The sequence below is a fragment of the Hippocampus zosterae genome, chromosome 8 (assembly GCF_025434085.1).
Source record: "Hippocampus zosterae strain Florida chromosome 8, ASM2543408v3, whole genome shotgun sequence".
In the NCBI taxonomy this organism is placed as follows: Eukaryota; Metazoa; Chordata; class Actinopteri; order Syngnathiformes; family Syngnathidae; genus Hippocampus; species Hippocampus zosterae.
In genome coordinates this window covers 25254941-25274128 of record NC_067458.1, presented here as the reverse complement: position 1 = coordinate 25274128, position 19188 = coordinate 25254941, and the positions used below count along the sequence as shown (strand labels likewise).

General features: G+C 50.4%; 3 protein-coding genes across 5 annotated transcripts; 1 reads left to right on the top strand and 2 right to left on the bottom strand.

Moving 5' to 3' along the window:
• Positions 1-836: 836 nt before the first annotated feature.
• On the bottom strand, positions 837-6989 carry LOC127605789 (serine/threonine-protein kinase MAK-like). Of its 2 annotated transcripts, XM_052073573.1 has the most exons (16): positions 6846-6989; positions 6532-6730; positions 6275-6438; positions 5210-5264; positions 4886-5007; positions 4685-4767; positions 4261-4393; positions 3987-4158; positions 3725-3892; positions 3311-3631; positions 3033-3229; positions 1898-2019; positions 1524-1634; positions 1294-1395; positions 1089-1166; positions 837-1013 (listed from the first exon to the last, which is right to left on the bottom strand). In XM_052073573.1, exons 3-16 carry the CDS (start codon positions 6373-6375, stop codon positions 856-858), a joined length of 1923 nt encoding a protein of 640 aa, XP_051929533.1. In that variant the 5' UTR covers positions 6376-6438; positions 6532-6730; positions 6846-6989; the 3' UTR covers positions 837-855. The 2 variants fall into 2 exon arrangements, with proteins under 2 accessions (XP_051929533.1, XP_051929534.1); XM_052073574.1 differs by having other exon boundaries at positions 1524-1628; positions 6532-6919.
• Positions 6990-7037: 48 nt separating this feature from the next.
• On the top strand, positions 7038-8775 carry psmg4 (proteasome (prosome, macropain) assembly chaperone 4). Its single transcript, XM_052073647.1, has 3 exons — positions 7038-7229; positions 8047-8122; positions 8433-8775. Exons 1-3 carry the CDS (start codon positions 7053-7055, stop codon positions 8552-8554), a joined length of 375 nt encoding a protein of 124 aa, XP_051929607.1. The 5' UTR covers positions 7038-7052; the 3' UTR covers positions 8555-8775.
• Positions 8663-17579, bottom strand: LOC127605792 (solute carrier family 22 member 23). 2 transcript variants are annotated; one of them, XM_052073581.1, is made up of 10 exons: positions 15941-17579; positions 15130-15233; positions 14369-14523; positions 12594-12780; positions 12346-12473; positions 12058-12163; positions 11746-11972; positions 11580-11612; positions 11379-11502; positions 8663-10416 (listed from the first exon to the last, which is right to left on the bottom strand). In XM_052073581.1, exons 1-10 carry the CDS (start codon positions 16370-16372, stop codon positions 9996-9998), a joined length of 1917 nt encoding a protein of 638 aa, XP_051929541.1. In that variant the 5' UTR covers positions 16373-17579; the 3' UTR covers positions 8663-9995. The 2 variants fall into 2 exon arrangements, with proteins under 2 accessions (XP_051929541.1, XP_051929542.1); XM_052073582.1 differs by having other exon boundaries at positions 12058-12160; positions 15941-17575.
• Positions 17580-19188: the final 1609 nt, after the last annotated feature.

Genomic DNA, 19188 nt, shown 5'->3' with positions numbered 1-19188 from the left:
TCCCTTAGAGATAAGGTGAGAAGCTCAGTCATCCGGGAGGAGCTCAGAGTCGAGCCGCTTCTCCTCCACATCGAGAGGAGCCAGATGAGGTGGCTTGGGCATCTGATTCGGATGCCTCCTGAGCGCCTCCCCGGTGAGGTGTTCCGGGCATGTCCCACCGGGAGGAGACCCCGAGGAAGACCCAGGACACGCTGGAGAGACTATGTCACCCAGCTGGCCTGGGAACGCCTCGGGATCCCCCGGGGAGAGCTGGAAGAAGTAGCTAGGGAGAGGGAAGTCTGGGCTTCCCTGCTAAAGCTGTTGCCCCCGCGACCCGGCCCCGGATAAGCGGTAGATGATGGATGGATGGATGGATGGCTTCTCCTCGGGAGGGTCGCGGCCGTGATGGCGCCGCTCGCAATCGTCTTTGGGTAGTAGGGGGGGGGGGGACACCCTCCACGGGCTGCCAGCCCATCGCAGGGCACACATAGACAAGCGACCATTCGCTCTCACAATCACACCGTGGGACAATTTCGAGTGTTCTTGTGAACCTGCCGTGCGTGCATGTTCCTGGAATGTGGGAGGAAACTAGCGCAGGGCATGTGTGGGGGGTGGGGGGGTGTGGAACGGAAGAACCTAGCCGGAATCGAACCCTGCACCTCTGCACCGTGAGGCCGACGTGCTAACCAGCCGACGAGCATGCCGCCGCCGCTGATTCATTGCTTCCATCCATGCATTTTCAAGTCCGCTTTTCTTCGGGAGGGGTCGCGCGCGGGTGTGCCTTTGGGTCATCGGCGTCTTAACAACTTTGTGATGAGAAGAACGCAGCACGCGCCCCCCCCCCCCCCCCCCCCCCGTTCACGCCGCTCGGGTGTTTTATCGGTTGCCTCCGTATTTGGCGGTCCAGTCCACCCGGCCGTGAACCGGCGGGATGTTTGCGTTTCTGGAGAAGGTGTTGGTTCCGGAGAAGCTGGCGCTGGGACAGGGACAAGGGATTGGAGGAGCGCGGAAGTCATCGTGGTCGAGTTGGTTGTCTGAATGGTCGCAGATGTCACGAGTCAGAATGACGCTCTTTCAATTTCTTTCCTGTTGCTTGCTTTTTACTGTACCTTTGGTGGAGAAGATGGTGCTCTTGGACAGTTTGACTTTGGAGTCCATCCGGAGATCAGCAGGGGTTGACAGATCAACTAAACATCCAAGGATTAAAAAAAAAAATCGGTTTAGCTCATCAACAATATTTTGGGACCATCTTTGATATCTCCAAGCAGCACGATGTCGATTTAAAATGCAAAAAAACCGAACGACGGCACATACCAGCGGAGGGGCCCCCAATCTGCGCCAGTGGACTCATCTGCTTGGTGTCTTTGGCTTCGGACTTCTCAAGAGGTGAAATATTTGTCCTGGACATGAAGGAGTCTGTTGAAGACAAGCGAGACAAAAATCTAATGTCTGAGGAAAGCCCCGCCCTGGCCCCCCCGGCCCTAAATAAATAAATAAAAAGGCATGTGGTCGTTGCCGTCGATGACCTCCGTGCCAGAGCTGACCTTTAAGAACGGGGAGCTCCAGTTCTTGTCTTTGAGCTAAGCCCAAGATGTCCAACAAGCTTTTGCAGACCGGCCGATTCCCTGTTGAAGATCTTCTTTTCGGATCTATACCTTGAAAGCACAAAAAAAGCTCAGGGTCAACTCACCGGGGCTCAAGGTCCTTCCCAAAGGGTCTAAGGCAGTGGGTGTCCAAACTTTTTCATTTGAGGGCCACCTTCATGAAATTTAATTCAGTACCAGTCAATTCTACACCAAGTCTAAAAAGACGTCTAAAACCGTCTTTGGGAGCGAATGAGCTAAACAAGCTGAACCACGTAGCGGCTCTCTGTTAAAGGCGATAAGGCACCCGTCAAGACTCGACGGCGCATTCTCACCCGGTAGATATCGGGACTGCCGCAGGTAGTGTTGCTTGGCAGACAAGATTGCCGAGTCACTTGTGTCCAGCCCGTTGCTGCCTGCTGGTTTTCCCAGGATCCAGGTTTTTGCCACTGGAACACTATTGACAAAAGATGGATTTTAGCTTTCGGAACTGTTGCGACGTCTTTGTGCTGGGACGACCGTCGCTCCTTGCCGCGTTGCCGCCGACGAAGCGGAATTTTTATTGTTTACGTATCGACTCTCATGTAGTTCACCCGAGCGGCCGCTAGATGGTGGCGTTACAACGTCATTTCTATACGACTTTTTGGTTAGGTTCGGATAGATTCCGAACGATATTTCCTGTCACGGTAGAAGTTAGAGCGAATTATTTTTGACATTTTCGTCACTCATTCATTCATCATCATCATACCCTAATGTATTCACTTGCAAGGCATATCCACATACCCGTCAACCTCGGCTAATAGCCGCCCTTATAAACGATTACGATTCCCCTTACAAAGCAACAAAAACCCGTATACGCAGCGATGAAAAAAAAATATAGGAGTGAGGATTACTTTTGCTTGTTTGTCGTGACAGTAGTAGCGATCGACGACGGCATTCTTGTTGGCTACCAGCAGGTGAGACGATCTGGATTTGAGCCCAAATGGTCTTTGTGAGATCGGTTCACTATTGTTCCCCCCTCCCCCACACCCCCGTATAAAAGTTGTAATACGCCGTACATGATTTGCGGCCCGGTAGTCCAGTGGTTAGCACGTCGGCTTCACAGTGCAGAGGTACCGGGCTCGATTCCAGCTCCGGCCTCCCTGTGTGGAGTTTGCATGTTCTTCCCGGGCCTGCGTGGGTTTTCTCCGGGTACTCCGGTTTCCTCCCACATTCCCAAAAACATGCATGGCAGGCTGATTGAACACTCTAAATTGTCCCTAGGTGTGAGTGTGAGCGTGGATGGTTGTCCGTCTCTGTGTGCCCTGCGATTGGCTGGCAACCGATTCAGGGTGTCCCCCGCCTACTGCCCGGAGACAGCTGGGATAGGCTCCAGCACCCCCCGCGACACTAGTGAGGATCAAGCGGCTCGGATGATGAATGAATGAAAATGAATGATTTGAAATCAGCCCTATGGCCTTTCCTACTCACCAAGCGCCGGAGACGTCAAGGGCGTCATCCCCCAAAGAGTTGATGGTGGGTTTTTTGGAGATGGAAACTCCGACGTCCGCCTCGTCGGCGGCATCCCAGCTGTCGACTGATTTGATTGCCGTTTGACCCCATCGCCTTCGTCCGGCCCTCGCTCTGGTCACGCCGTTCCCTGGCCCCGTGCTCGCCGGCTTGGTCGGCTTTTATTGAACAGGAAGGGAAAAAATAGGAGCGCGGGGTTCGATTTCGCCCCGGGTGATGTGGACCCGAGTGATACATACGGCTATCGGCTGGCGGTTTTTAACGAGGCTGAGAGGTTCCTGCTGTTCTTCCGACGGGGGCGAGTCGGGACAAGCTTGCTGTTGCGTGTCGGCGGTCTGCGGGGACGGTTGGATGGGCTGAAGGGGCTGCTGGAGCGCTTGGCCGCTGCTCTGCGACTCCGCTTGGGTCTTTTTGGGCTCCTGAGACAACTTGCTTGCCTTCCACATCGCTTTTTCTTCTGTGACTCCTTTGGCATCCTGGAACTGAAACTTGTGCTGCTTGGAGTAATTCAGGGGGACGCCAAGCGACTGACCCACGTAAAAGTAAGGATACCGCAGGGCCTGGAAAAAAGTGCAAAAAGCAAAGACCGCGTTGAGGAAATGATGTTGTTTCCCCCGCCCCCCGTTTGGCGTTGGAGGAGCACGCCGGTGCACCTGAGCGGCATTGGGCCTTTTCTTGGGATCCCACTGCAGCATGTCTTTCATCAGTGTGATGGCTTCATCGCTGGCATTGGGAATCAGAGAGCTGAGGCAGGTGGGGACGCATTTCGGAAAGCGGAAGTTCATCGAGCTGGCTAAATTATGGCCCTCGGGCCAATCCGCCTGACACGTTAGAGGAGACATGAAGAACCCAAAGAAAAACAAATGTTTACGTTGAACAGCCGGACAGGGAAATACTTCTCGTCTGCCGGCTCACCTTCTTCAAGGTTCCCAGCACTTGACAGATCTTGAAGATCTCATCCACCTCGCTGTTGCCAGGAAACAAGGGGCGCAGTGTGTACAGCTCCGCCATGATGCAGCCCACCGCCCAGATGTCGATGGGTGAGCTGTACGAGGTGAACTTGAGCAGGATTTCGGGAGCTCGGTACCTGTTCGACCAACAAGTCGTACTCACAACGCGTTTTACTGTTTGGCTCTCAACAAAGCCCCATTTCATATGGTGTGCAGGAATGTGTGTGTGTGTGTGTCACCATCTGGTGGACACGTAATCAGTGTATGGCGGTTGAGAGCGGATTTCTCTGGCGAGCCCAAAATCTGCTATCTTAACCAATTCCGGACCAATGCACAGCAAGTTCTCCGGTTTCATGTCACGGTGGAAATACCCTGCAAACAAACGTGTCATTGGAAACTCTTCCATACGCTTTTTTTGGGTACATATACCGAACAGTGTAACATTGTATATACTGTCATTTACAATTACAAGCAGGCTTTTTGAAACATTTTCTTGTCTTAATTAAACTTAACATGCCATGTTTTGGGCATGATGGAAGTACACAAGGTCACAGATTCAAGATGGCGCAGAGGAGAGCGCTACAGCTTCTTGGGTTACTCTCCAACTTAGCTCCTAGCCGACGTGTTGGGACGTCATTGGTGTTCCAAGCATGACTTTCTTACCGTGTTTGTGCATAAAAGCTAAGCCGGACAACATTTGAAACATCATCTTCCTGATATCGTGTTCGGAGAACATTGCATAGTTCCTGGAAGATAAAAAAAAATAAAATGAATGAACGAAACGTTGACGCCATCCCCAGGTAATGTTGCTTTAAGTTGAAAATGACACAAAGCCACGAGAAACCGAACCGGAGTCGTGTTTACCTCTCATTCATGAGCTGGTACAGGTTTTTTCTCATGTACTCGAAGACAAAGAAGAGATGGTCGTTTTCCCTTATCACCTCTTTCAGTTTTATTACATTGGGGTGGTTTAGTTTCTTCAGCGACTGCACAGACAAAACAAGAGTCATCGGTAACAAAACAAAACAAAAAAATTAACATGGAGGGGCCTGCATTCAACTTTCTTAACTCGCCTTTGTGGCCCAAGTCAAATGTCATCTCGCTGAAAAATAGATGGAGGGCCGCAATTGCCCACCCCCTCCACCCCCGACCTAATGACAGAGTATTCCAAACAACTCAAATTCTCACCTTCAACTCCCTCAGATTCATGCACTCTTCCCAAGAATAAAACTTCCTTTTCATCCTGAAAATGACATTTTTTTTGTGTGTCAGCGTTATTGTTAGGAACGCAGCATTGCATACGCAACTAAAAAAAAAGTACTTCCGATGGCTCGCCAACACATTTCGAATGGGTTTCCCTGGGTTTGTGAATAGAACATATTTGTTGTCTGGCCAAAATAAGATGTGAGCCGGTCTTCGTCCTGTCCCATTTCCTGCTGGACCGGCGCACTTGCATTGCGTCATCATCACCAATAAATGCGGGCGGGCTGTTGGCAAACGCTAACCTGTGTTTCCAACTGGTATATTAAGATATTTGGTGATGTTTTCTTTAATCAATGTATTTCTTCTCAGTGAAAAAACTGCTTTGAGATGATTGCATGACTTGGTGACTTGCTTGCCTAAGCAATTTCAGAGATGGACTCTGGAGCCTGCTTTGACGACTTCAGAGATAAACTATTTAGCCTGCCTTGACGACTTCATAGTCTGCTTTGTTTGAATTGTCAAAACTTAATTGAGATCAATGCCACTTGATTATAAAAGGAGGGGAGCGATGCTCCTCAGCAGAGTCCGCTATGGGTTACCGTACAAACGCCTAGCTCGTATTGAGGCTCACTCTGCTGAGGGTGTTGGCTCTCCACCCTACTGGCACACGGTAAGAGTTCTTTAGCTTCATACAACTTGTTTGAACTGTATTATCATTTCTGTGTGGGACCAACAAAGTGCCTATTGTTGGTAGCTCGTCTTGTCGTTATTTCTGAGTGCCTATCTCCGACGATCCTTTATAAAACTTGATATTCATTCGAATTGAGTATCAGAAGTGTTTCAAAACACCAACACTCATCAACAATGCAAACAATCATATGAAAAGTTGCCGTAAGTGATCCTGAGCTGACACTTTACGTCATTCAGTTTAAGAATGTAAGCCTGAGGATGAGCCAATATGTGTCACTCTGCCCCCCTTGTACCCCCCTCTTAAAACTATACTCTCTGACCTTTTGACATCTTCCAAAAGGTCCATAAAGCTGCACTCACCTCTTGATGGCAACCAGCTCGCCAGTCTCATTGCTCTTGCCCAGGATGACACTCCCATAGGTGCCATCCCCCAGCTGTTTAAGCATAGTGTAGCGGTTCATTTTCCTCTGCCCCCCCCCCCTCCTTAAAGAAGAACCTTTGCAGCGCAACCCACGCTCACTGTCCTGCAAGGCATGACAACACAATATTATTTATTCAGATCGGCCATCTCCTTTCTTTAAAAAGACTGAAATGCACTTTGTGCGTTTGTCCTTTACCTGCCAGCCTTCTGAGAAGATTCGACTGTTTGGATGCTGTTTGTTGGGAGTCCCTCTCTCAGCTAAACAAGAGAGAAGCCTTCGACCGCAAACAACAATCCCCAGTGAGGGGAAATGGATTAAGTTGACACGTGGTTCGGAATGTGTGCCAGGAAACAACCTCAGAGGAGAAGCTTGGTGGTTCTGAGTGCGGCAAGCTCTAAAACGGGAGCAGGTAGTAGGTGAGGCATCTTAAAGGTTCTTACATCGCACCCACTTTCAATAAATCACATTTGAACTCAAATTTGTATTAAAACAAAGCCGTTTTGCTGTACCAGTACATCGATTGTCCAGTAGATGGCGATGATGTACGTCAACCGATTCCACAACCAAAAGCTGAGGCGGCGAACCGGCATTCACTCGTTCGATTGCTTTGGCCTGGTGACGTCGTCCTAACCCGGAAGTTGCTGTTGTTGTTGTTGGTGGTGACCAGCTGGCTCGCTTCTACTTGTCAACCCAAAGTAGCGCACACACACGCAACAATGAGTGGAGCCCAAAACGGGGACTTGTGGGATCCTATTTCGGTTCACAACTTTTCGGAGCGATTTATGGAGCAGACGGTTCACTTTCACGTCATGAAGCTCAGCGGCGCCTTTTTCATCTGGGTTGGCTCGAGTCCGCTTCTGTCCAACTTGGCGGTTTCAATGAGCAGCAAATACGTGAGTCCAAAGCGCATCGTCAACACGTGCCAACCAATGACTTGGCATCACTTGCTTCTCTAGGGGAAGAAAAAGCTCGTCAGAAAGTGTCGTCACGCGAAATGTGTTTTCCTCTTTGAATGTAATGCAAGTGATCACGAAGGTGCCAACGATGAAGTGATCCGATCTCATGTCTTCCTTTGTGACCACACAAAGCCCCCCCCCCACCCTCTTTTTTTGGGATTGCTCCCTTGTTCACCCTATTTGCCTACTCAAACGAAATGAATAAGTTCAGACCTAAACTTTCTGCTCAACACCACTATCGTATCCCTCTGTTAAATTCTACATTGTGCATTTGAAATTTTTTTTTTATCCAGGTGAAAATGAAACAGGCGGCCCGGTAGTCCAGTGGTTAGCACGTGGGCTTCACAGTGCAGAGGTACCGGGTTCGATTCCAGCTCCGGCCTCCCTGTGTGGGGTTTGCATGTTCTCCCCGGGCTTGCGTGGGTTTTCTCCGGGTGCTCCGGTTTCCTCCCACATTCCAAAAATATGCATGGCAGGCTGATTGGACGCTCTTAAAATTGTCCCTAGGTGTGAGTGCGAGTGCGAATGGTTGTTCGTTTCTGTGTGCCCTGCGATTGGCTGGCGACCGATTCAGGGTGTCCCCCGCCTACTGCCCGGTGACAGCTGGGATAGGCTCCAGCACCCCCCGCGACCCTAGTGAGGATCAAGCGGCTCGGAAGATGAATGAATGAATGAAAATGAAACGTGAAGTGAAAACATTTTGACATGAAATGTTATTCCACTACAGTTGAACCCCGTCTTGTCTTTTGCGCAGGACTCCATGCCATTATCTACGTTAGTGATGGGGGACCCTTCAGATACGGCTCCAACGTCTTTGGCACAGAGATTAGGTATTAACTGGATTCTTCTTTTATTTCATACAAAGGTGTGATAGTTATCAGCGCATTATTCCCGAAAATGTTTGTTTTCACACTGAAATGAAATCTATGTGATGGTATGCTACACGATTGTGTCAAACTAATCAATAAATAGTTCAGGTCTGAATCCGGATCACGAGTGATGATCCTTTTTCAGCTGAAGTCACATAGGAAGATTTAGCAACATTAGTTTCCACTTTGATGTTTGGACGACGCAAATGTGTTAAATAGAATGTGGAAAGAAAATATTGTACTAATTGTGTGTTTCTGTCTGGTTTTGCAGCAAAGAAGACCAAAAAGCAAGTCTTTGTTAGTTACAGCCTTCCAATGACCAACTCCAGCCTCTCTCTGCTGGTGGAAAACCGAATCAAAAAGGAGCTTGAGCTTCACCCGGAGAAATTTTGATTTTTTTTTTTTCACCGCGCTTGTTTTGTATGTCCCCAGACCGGAACCGCAGGTTGTTCTCCCATCTCACGTGTTGCACTGACATCCACCACACATGATGACGTCCAGTGTTTGTTTGTTTTTTTTATTGACACAATAAATTAGGTGATTTTATTATCAAAACATGTAAGCCTATGGCTTTTGGTAGAAATGCATCATTAAAAAATAAGACTTAAAAAGCAGTTTTGGTGGCTGGGTTGTGTGTTGTCTTTCCAAAATACAATACATGCTAAAGAAGTACAAGGAAGATGTTGGATCCTACAATTCTGTCTGTAGTAGTGAGACCAAATATTTCCATGTCACTATATAAGGTGCTTCGACGATAATAACCGTTAGGTGAACCACACATCATTCTTGAATGGAACATGAACACTAAAGTATTCTAACAACAGCCAACCCTGTTTTAGGAAAACTGCTCTATTCTAATCATAACTTGCCTTGTTTTTTTTTGTCATTGTGCTTTTTTGGGCTAGTTTCTCATAGGAGCAGGACTACATTGTTACCACGGTACAAGGGGACACAGCGTGAGACATGGAACAGGACATTTGCAAGTGAAATTGGGCAGCATGACAAAATATTAGAAAAAAACGGATAAAGCCATTTCAAGTGTTGAGACGCATCATCAGACTTACTCAAAGAAAACTTCAAAGTCCATTCAACGCTCCCGTCTTTTTCGCATTGGCTGCAGTCTCTAATGGGTGTGCGCCAAGGTCTCCGGTTGCTCATGCAACCATCATACACCTTCACCAACCAACTGTCATGCTTACTTTTCAAATCAGCGTCTACACTGACTCGGGCTCGGAGGATAAAGTGCCACCGTTAAGAAAAATAACACGTAGGACTTTGCGCCCGTTCATGCAAAACAGTGATGGCGGTTGAGCCGATCCCTATCTTGGCAAGGTGTTGGCTGAAAACCACAGGTGCTTGATTGTGTCTCTCGACTTGCAGTTAGTGATTGGAAAACGGAGCTTGAAATTTGTTGTTATATTTTTTGACTCCTCCGGGTGGCGCTCTCTGTTCAATCTCGAGCTGATAGCACATTTCTAAAAGTTTAGGAGTCAAAAAATGCAACTGGTTCCCGAAGCAACTTTGAAGCTTCATTTTCCCGTCACTATTTGTAGTGCAAAATAACAATTTGAAGCTTCATTTGCCCTAATCAGCTCCTCTGACCTGGGAAAAAAAAAGCCTCAAAGAACAGAGTCGAGAGCAGTGCACCGCGGGAGACTTTCGAAAAATATAAGACATGTCAAATATTTTGGCAAGTCTTGACTGACAATTTTTACGACAAGTGACAAATTTACCTTGATCGACATCATCTGGTTCCTAACAAAAGTGGTCGAATCCCAAGTTCAAAATGGCCTTCCAGTCCTGCTCATCGCCGAGGAAGTCAGTGCAATCGTGCTCAAACGCCATTGGCCATGGCGTGGTTGCCAATCACCTCGCCGCCGGTCGCCAAGGAGTAGGAGGCGGGTACCGCCGCCAGAGCGGTGGCCGCCGCTACGGTAGCGCCGCCCGTGGCGGACAGGTGAAGCGGGGTGTCGTGGACGCGCGAGTAGTCCCCGTCGCTCTTGGCTAGAAGAAGGTGCTGCTCGCCCGGATGGAGCAAGGTTTGGCGGGTGAACGTCTCTCCGTCGGCCAGGGTCTCGGGCAGCGGCTGGCCGCGAGGCTCGGGGAGCAGCAGCAGGCAGATGATGCACAGCAGCGTGCAGCAAGCGAAGATCACGTGATGCAGGAAGTAGCCTTTCTGGTTGTGCAACTCCATGATGGGCGCCGTCAGCATGCCGAAGCCGGCGCTGGCCAAGACCAGACCCAGACCTCCACCCCTGATCCACGGCAAAGAGCATTTACTAAACACGTGCACGCCATCTAATTTGAAAATGGTCGTAGCTCAGGCAACGAACAACATTTGACTTACGGTAAATAAAGAGCGCATCATTTAAAACGTAGGGGGATAAACCTGATTCCTAACACCCGAATATTTACGAAAGGCACAAATGGCTTCGGTTGTCAGTTAGGGCTGAACAATTGACTGGATGTCCATTGTTCTGTTGTTGTACTTTGCAAAGGTCTAGCGAGAGTAGAGGAGGGGACTTAGGACGCATCCCTGAGGTGTCCCCACGTCCGGAATGAGAGTGTTGTTTCCCCATCCTGACACCGTGGGGTCATTTGGTGAGAAAGGTAGCACTGGCCTAATTTTTGAATTCTGCCATGCGCCTAAATGAGCGAAGCAAAATATTCATATCGCATTGACACATGTAAAAAATATTTGACCCGTTTTCATTTCTGTATATTGTGCACGAGGTGCAGTGAATTTGTACCGCTCATTCATTTCAATTCCAAATGCGTGACTCACTAGCACGTCGGCTTCACAGTGCAGAGGTACCGGGTTCGATTCCAGCTCCGGCCTCCCTGTGTGGAGTTTGCATGTTCTCCCCGGGCCTGCGTGGCTTTTCTCCGGGTGCTCCGGTTTCCTCCCACATTCCAAAAACACGCGCGGCAGGCTGATTGGACGCTCTAAATTGTCCCTAGTTGTGAGTGTGAGTGCGAATGGTTGTTCGTTTCTGTGTGCCCTGCGATTGGCTGGCAACCGATTCAGGGTGTCCCCCGCCTACCACCCGAAGACAGCTGGGATAGGCTCCAGCACCCCCCGCGACCCTAGTGAGGATCAGGCGGTTCGGAAGATGAATGAATGAATGACTCTGAACCGCGGCAGTAAGAAGGGGGCCCCGCCCCGCCCCGCCCTCGCCGATCCCGTGATCGTGTCCTCACGACGGCCGAGCGTTACCTGATGACCGTCGGTGTGATTTCAGCGCAAAAGAAAATGCTGAGGGTGCTGACAGCGTGAGACGAGAACATGCCAATGATGGAGAAGGCCACAGAGAATTTCCTCTTCAGACTGTCCCGCAGAACTGCTCCAAAAAGAACGAAAAGGCCGCTAAGAAAAAAAAAAAGCACAATCGTCCCATGTGACCAAGTTGCATCGTACCTGTGTCATAACGAAGGCTGTACTTTCCAATCACTGGATGGCATCCGTGGTGGGTGGCATGTGGGGGCAGAAAAGAAACTATTGGTGAAACCCCGCCCCACACACACAAAAAAAAATCCTACTTGGCAGCTGTGACACAAGCGCCATCCCATAATAAGCAACTGACAATTGAGCAAGCCCAGCTGCAGGAGCGAGGCGAGGGCCGTGATGATCATGAAGGTCAGGAGGCCTCCGCGTCGGCCCATCAGCCCGACCATGGGGCACAGTGCCATGCACGTCGCCACGGCGATGCCGGCCATGGCGTAGTAGTCCGCGTGGCACAAAGCGGTGGGCTGGGCTTCCGGATCCATCATACTTCGAGCGAAGCAGTGGTGTATCCCGTAGCCCGTCAACCTGAAAAGAGGCACATTCAAAATGTGGATTCTGTCGTTCCACGATCGGCAAAGCAGATCAGAAGTGAGGGTGAAAAGACACTTACGAGTTGACGCACAGCACCACGATGTTTTTCCACAGGTTCCTGGTGCTCATCATCTTCACCACGCAGGTCCGCTGGGGTTTCTTGTGCAGCTCCTGCTCCAGCTCTGCTGGGAAACATGACACACGGGCGACTTGAGACGCTTTCGCCAGACTATCGTCGTGTCGCGACTTGAAATACAAACAGCAGGATGCCATCACGGCTGTGTTTCTGCTTGAAAGTTTGGGGATTTTTGTCAATGCCATTCCAAAGAAAGACGCAAGACGAAAAAAAATGGAGATATTTTTCTACCTGAAAGAACTCCGCTGGCTTCGGTCGCCATGTCAACGTGGTTCCTTCTTGCGATGCGCAGCATCATCGCTTTTGAGCGTCTGTAGTGCTGGGTGGTCAACAGCCAGCGGAACGATTCGGGAAAAATCCTGCAATCGCAAATATGTGCAAAACATACAATGAGGTCAAAGGTCACCTTTTGCCAACGCGACAAGATCGCCCTCTGCGACCGTGTGCGTTGTCCCGAGGAAGAGTTTCGGTGAACTCACCACACGTAGGGCAGCATCAACACGAAAGGACTGATGATTACAATCTGCAGGACCTGCCAGTCATCTCGGTCCGGCCAATTGCGGCACAAAGCGGCCACCCCGGGCATCAGTAGCTGCCCTCCGACCATCAGGAAACTGGCCACCATGGTCATGGAGAAACGCCAGGCCGGCAAGCAAAGTTCAACCCCTAAAATGAAGAGAGCAGGGAAAAAAAATTAAATAAATCTTTGGTCAACAGCTAAAAAAAATATGAAGAGGGGTAGCTGCATTTATTTAGGTGCTTGTCTATGGCAATGTTAAGCTAGGAGGGGCAATAGCATGCTATTGCCCCTCCTAGCTTTATAATACACTTTATTCCGTGTGTATGTACGTCAAGGAAACCGATCCGCTTGCAATTACAACAAGGGAAATGGGAATGACAAAAGAAAATGTGTTTTTCTTCTCATGTTCCGTCTTGCTGGAACACATTTTGGCATTGAGGAAAAAGTCAACATCAAGAAAACCGGTTGAGAAATGTTACGACTTCATTTCAATGTCCACGTATTGCCTTTGATGGGAGCTTGGCCCCTACCAACATGGCTGCCGTTTTGGCATCTTGGTTAGCACGTCGTCTTGCAAGACGTTTGCTGCTCGTCTGAGGAGGGGGGGGGGCAACTTTGTGCACATACTGTAACGAAAAAAAGAAAATCCGAAGTCCCCAGGGTGGTTTCAACTGCCGCCAGCTCGATCGGGACATTGCGCCCACGCGAACACACTCAACCCGCACAACAATGGCACAGAGCTTTTGTTCTGAGAAGCAGAATGGTCGCGCTTGTGCTGATTATGTCAGCGCCCCCCCTACCCGCCCCTTACACCCTGCGTATGGGCTCATCCTGGTATCGCCTCGCTCTCGCTGCCTGTTCTTAACACTTAGATGTCTCACCCCATCCCCCCACGATTACTCCTCCTCTTCCCCAGAGATGCGTAGAGGGGTAACGATTTAATACAGGATTTAACCACTAGGGAGCAGCTCTGACCGCATGGGCATATTTGGGCCGATGAGACTTCATTGTGGGCCGCATGCCGCCAAATGCCGCCAAATGATGAAAGCTTTGAAAGGAAGCTCCGGAAAATAAGCGAGCGTGCGCGTGTGCTAATAATAACACGGTTGAGCGGGGAAAATGAGAAGGCAATGAATCCGAGGGAGGGGCTGCAGAAGGAAGATTTCAGTGAAAATAGATTTCAAATTAGGATTTGGTGTTGGGGGAAAGAATGGAATGAGGTTGTCAAATGAGGGAGAGAAAACCGTTGGGCTGCAATGACGCGAATGACTCTGTACTAATTGCGCAAACGGCTTTTCGTATTTTGTACTATTTGTGTTTTTTTTAGTGATGGACTTTCTTCTTGAGTGAGGCAGACTGCCCGCTGCCTCACTTCACATCATGTCCATGCAGTTGAACAGGAAATTCCAAAAATTCAACATTTGGACTATGAAATGATTGGATTCAAAAATGAAACAGAGCATAAGAATAAAATGTAAAATATTTTCATCTAATCGTTACTGGTTTGACTTTTTTTTGCGATGGAGGTGAGGCTTTACTTCCCTGGCCTCTCCTCACTGCACGTCGCAGTGCCGGTCAATCACAGAGCACGTAAGAGACAAGCGCTGACACCGTGGGATTGAAAGCATGCAGGCGAGACAGAAGTCAGGCAAAAAAAAAAAAAAAAAAAAAAAAAAAAAAAAAACACCCGCGGAAAAGCCGAAAAGCAGACAGGTGTCAAAGGCGTGTACTTACTGAGCACGTAGAGAGAGAGAGCGAGGCCCGCCAAGCAGAAACCCTCAAAGAAGCGCAAGGTGCTGAACATGGTGACATTTACAGAGAAGGCAACACTCAAACCAAACACCAGCATGAAGAGCACAGAGAGAATCAACACCGGGTGTCGACCGAACCTTGGAAGGCAGAGAGAAGAAGAAAAACTAAGTCGAGACAAAGTGTCCAAAAAACGGCCAGCGACCGCCAACGCAAGCTAATTGCCCGGCAACGAGGCAAATGCGGGTTGTATTGTTTGCTCCAGGCTATGTGGACTTCCTAGTTTAGGGGGGGGGGGGGGGGGGGGGCTGGTCAGTAGGTCAAGTGAAGCTATTTCTTTGCATGGTTTCCATAGTTACTGATCCAAGACACAATGTGTCCCCCCCACCCTGTCCCCCACCCACGAGGCAGCTCAGCTGGCGCTCTGGGTGCAGACCAGGCCAGAGCGCAGCGTTTTTGACACTAAGGGCCAGTTGACTTTCCGCTGGAATCAAATCTAACGCAGGGATGAACTATGGAATCAAAAGCAAATGAAACAGCAATTTCCCCCCCCCCCCATTTGTGACACACCTATTTTTTTGAGAGGGGGGGCTTTCAAACCAAATTCTTGACAATTCAAGAAGAAATTTGATGTATTCCTCTGACTACATGTTTCATAATTCTTGTCTTTTAACCAATATTCATATTTTTTAAAAAAAGAGAGAGGGGGGGGGGGAAGAAAAGCAACGGACAAGAAAGGAACATACCAGTCGGCCATCACGCCCATCACGAGGTAGCCAAATATTGAGCCCACGAGCAATGAAAATTTGGCGATATGGACCTTCCAGGCCGAGTCGCACACCAAGTTCCACTGTCAACACACACAAAACAAAAAAAAACAAAATCGGAGAGATAAAAATAAAAATCCGAGAGGACACTTTTCAGGTTTAGAGTACAACAAGCACCCGTTTCAAAAGGGACAATCGATTCCAGCGGCGGAAGCGTTTCACGTCAAATCCAATGACAGCACCATTGAAAACATATTACGAAGGCCGGCAGCGCCAAGCGGCTACAGAGACGCAAAAGGGGAGTAAGTCAAAGGCCGAGACTTGGGGACGATTTGTTTGTATTTTCCATGGGTTTTATGCCGCGGGCGATGATCGCACCCGTTTTGGTGCCAGGAAAGTTTCGGCGGTTTGAGGTTATTTTGCTCTGCTGAACTTGACCTTGTTTGGCCGACTGGGGATGACCTTTGATCGGCTTTGCATCAATTGGAAGCAAATCACTGCAGTCGCTCAAGTCATTCGCAAGTCTCATTGCGGGTGTATCTCGCGCCATCTGACAAGCAAAATATTGCGGGAAAAAAATCATACTCTCGCAATATGCAAATGAGTACATTTTATCAGGGGGGGGGGGGCGTGCGCACACACTCTCCAGCTCGGATTGAGGTCAGTGGGTGAGCGCCGTTTGTATTTGTATCGGATGCTACTTTCGCCTCGGTCGACAGAAATTATTTTTTTTCCTTCCCCCCCCCCCCGGGCGAATATTCGGGGGCCGGTGTGGGTGCTCTCTCGTTACCTTGGTAACCACATTCTGGCTAAGTCCCGTGCGCAGCTCCAGTGTCCTCTCCTCGCAGGCGCACGGCAGAGCGCCACCGCCGCCGCCGTCGGCGTCGCCGTCTTCAGCCCCGGTGCCGTTGACCTGCGGCCGAAGCGCCGGCACGTCGTCGGTGCCGCCGAGCAGGTCGGGCGCCGCGGTCCACCGGCTGCCGTTCGCCCAAGGTTGCAAACATGTGCCGTCGGGCTGCGCCAGGAGGAAATAATCCGAGAACTGGCTAAAGCCGATGAACAATGCCGGGATCCAGGTCAGGACCACGAGCTGCTTCTGGTGCCTGCCGAACCCCCCCAGGGACGGCAGAACCGAGGCGTCGACGTGCGGCAGCAGCCTGGGCGCCGGCTGATCGAGCGGCGCGAAGCCGTTCTCGGGCGGCTGCGGGCGACCGGCCGCCATCGCCGCCCGGGCCCCGCGGAGCAGCTGGCTGGCGACGGCCCACCCCCCAACCCCCAACCCCGCCTCTCTCTCTCTTCGAGCCCCGTCGGACACAAAAGGGGCTCACGTCGCAGATCAATCCGGACCGTAGCAAAAGCAGCAACAACAACAAAAAGATCCCCTCCCACCCCCACCCCCCAAAAAAAGCAGGTCTGTGGCGTGAACGCGAATCACATCGCAGTTGTCCTCGTGTCCTCCGCGAGGGGTCCCGAAGCCAAGTCCGGGTGCAGAGGTTGTTTCAGAACGCAGGGGGGGGGGGGGGATCTCCCTCAGAGGAACGGGCTGCTCGGTCCAGCGCGGGCTTTGTGTTCCGCGCGTGCACCCCCCACGGTGGGATCCATCCACGTGGAGCGGATCTGGGCCAGCCGGATCTGCGTGGAAGGGAGAGAATTTCACCTAAACATCTGCTGCGAGGTCATCCGTGCGCGCCACAACAGGTCTCGTTCGAAGCCAGTTCTGGGGGTCTTCAAGTGCAAAACTGCATCCGAGCTCCCTCCCATCGCCGGTTCAATGCCGCTTTGATGCGCTGTGGGGGGTGGGGGGGGTTACATTTACACACGCGGAGGAATACTGTAATGTTGCCGCCGTGTCGTCAGCAGGAGACTGGACCGAAGGGGGTCGCAGAAATCTGGGAAGAAGGGGGGGCGGGGTTGTGGCGCGATGTGGGGGTGGGGGCTTAAACCCGCCCTCCCCCGGTCGCGCTATGCTCCGAGTCTGAAAAAGGGCGACTGCACCAGTGGCGAGCAATCTCCAGGCAACAACGATCTCCTTTGTGCTGCTTCTTCCTCGAAAAGTGGACCAAAAATCCTCCAGGCGGGCGCGTCGCACATTTCCTTCCGACCGCTGCTTTTAACGCGCACACGGCGGGATTCGTGTGCGCGTGCAGTTCCTTGACCTTTGTAGCAAGATTTTCTGGGTTGAGAAGACAAAAGAGCGTTCGGGTAGGGGGCGGGCGTGTGGGATGTGACGCTGTTTGGCCACGCGGGGGCGACAAAGTATCACAAAATTCACTGACTTCCCGGCGTGGTTTTCAGCACCCAAGAGATGTCGGTTGCTTCACATTGGGAGAGCATTTCTGCTGGCTCGCGACAAGGTCACACGGCACCGGAGAGAGACCTTGGAATGGAGTGAGCAGCTGGTCCTCATGACTGATTGTGTGCGAGTATGTGTGTGTGTGTGTGTGTGTGTGTGTGTGGAGTGTGACGCAATAGAACGCAAGGACGTTTATCCAACTCTGTGCAAATGAAGTTGTTTGAATGCAAACGAATCGAACGTCCTCCCCTTCATGCTCAGATGCTATGCAAGTAAGTTGGGGGGGGGGGGTGGCGGCTGAGGATCAACTAACTATGTGTGTGTCGTCTGCCAGCCACACCCGTAGAACACATAGCAGAGCGGGCATTCCTGTTGCTTCGGAGAGAAAGTGACCCCGCCTTAAAATTCTACTGAGCACGTACTATAATGTCATGCCCGAGGACATGTGATCATGTCCGCCATGTCCAAGTCCTTCAAAGATTGAACTGGCCAAGCGGTCGCGGTCCAAATAACACAAGTGGTTGTTTTTTTTAATGCAGGTGGCACCGGCTAGTGATTACCGTAGAGAGGCTGGCATTTTGTAGCACGGTTGCAAATTTGGGGATGCGGGAACCACTTTTACGTCGAACGCTCTTGCTACTTATTCCACTCGGCCAGCACAAACAATGACTGCTTTCGCTTGTTGTGTCAGAAGTTACTATTGCAAATGATTGATCTGTACGCTCACTGCACGCTTAATTGGCAACGTGTGAAATTCATTCCAATAGTTTTTAAACATATCTACAAAGTTTGCTTTGCACATTTTTTAAAAGATAAATACGCACCACCAGCACTGGAGCCCCACAGGGATGTGTCCTCTCGCCACTGCTCTTCTGTCTCTACACAAACGACTGCACCTCAACAGATCTAGCTGTCAAACTCATAAAGTTCGCAGACGACACCACGGTCATCGGTCTCATCAAAGACGGCGACGAGTCTGCGTACCGCCAACAAGTGGAGCAGCTGGAGCTCTGGTGCGGCCGACACAACCTCGGGCTGAACACGCTCAAGACTGTAGAGATGATCGTGGAATTCAGGAAACATTCTTCTCCTCAGTTGCCCCTCACACTATCCAACTGCCCTGTGTCAACCGTCGAGACCTTCAAGTTCCTGGGAATCACAGTCTCCCAGGACATGAAGTGGGAAGTCAACACCATCTCCATCCTGAAAAGGGCCCGGCAGCGAATGTACTTCCTGAGGCTGCTGAGGAAGCATGGCCTGCCACAGGAGGTGCTACGACAGTTCTACACGGCAGTCATCGAATCAATCCTGTGTTCTTCCATCACGGTTTGGTTTGGGGCCGCCACAAAAAAAGGACAAAATCCGACTTCAACGGACAGTTAGGACGGCAGAAAAAATCGTTGGCACCGCCCTAGCCACTCTTGAGGACTTGCACACTGCAAGAATCAAGACAAGGGCACGGAAAATCCTCCTGGATCCCCCGCACCCTGCCCACCACCTTTTTCAGCCACTCCCCTCAGGCAGACGCTACAGATCCATGCGCACCAAATCCAGTAGACACTTAAACAGCTTCTTCCCTCTAGCCATTAACTCCTTAAACAGTCACTGACAGAGTCACTCTTCTTGCACCACAAAATGGTACTACAAAACTACTGGTATACTCTAAAATGGTTCAATGATTTTCTTGTTTACGATGATACTAGTGCAGCGTGTTATACCGGAGACAAATTCCTTGTGTGTTCTAC

What these genes read in the sequence shown, in the direction of transcription:
- psmg4 (XM_052073647.1), top strand. Translation starts at nt 7,053, where the DNA reads ATGAGTGGAGCCCAAAACGGGGACTTGTGGGATCCTATTTCGGTTCAC. An exon ending in TTTCAATGAGCAGCAAATAC is followed by an intron (nt 7,230 to 8,046) that starts GTGAGTCCAAAG and finishes TCTTTTGCGCAG; the next exon opens with GACTCCATGCCATTATCTAC. An exon ending in GTCTTTGGCACAGAGATTAG is followed by an intron (nt 8,123 to 8,432) that starts GTATTAACTGGA and finishes CTGGTTTTGCAG; the next exon opens with CAAAGAAGACCAAAAAGCAA.
- LOC127605789 (XM_052073573.1), bottom strand. Translation starts at nt 6,375, where the DNA reads ATGAACCGCTACACTATGCTTAAACAGCTGGGGGATGGCACCTATGGG. An exon ending in AAAGGCCCAATGCCGCTCAG is followed by an intron (nt 3,632 to 3,724) that starts GTGCACCGGCGT and finishes ACTTTTTTCCAG; the next exon opens with GCCCTGCGGTATCCTTACTT. An exon ending in GATTGGGGGCCCCTCCGCTG is followed by an intron (nt 1,167 to 1,293) that starts GTATGTGCCGTC and finishes TTGGATGTTTAG; the next exon opens with TTGATCTGTCAACCCCTGCT.
- LOC127605792 (XM_052073581.1), bottom strand. Translation starts at nt 16,372, where the DNA reads ATGGCGGCCGGTCGCCCGCAGCCGCCCGAGAACGGCTTCGCGCCGCTC. An exon ending in CAGCCTTCGTTATGACACAG is followed by an intron (nt 11,503 to 11,579) that starts GTACGATGCAAC and finishes TTTTTGGAGCAG; the next exon opens with TTCTGCGGGACAGTCTGAAG. An exon ending in ATCACACCGACGGTCATCAG is followed by an intron (nt 10,417 to 11,378) that starts GTAACGCTCGGC and finishes GCCGTGGATCAG; the next exon opens with GGGTGGAGGTCTGGGTCTGG.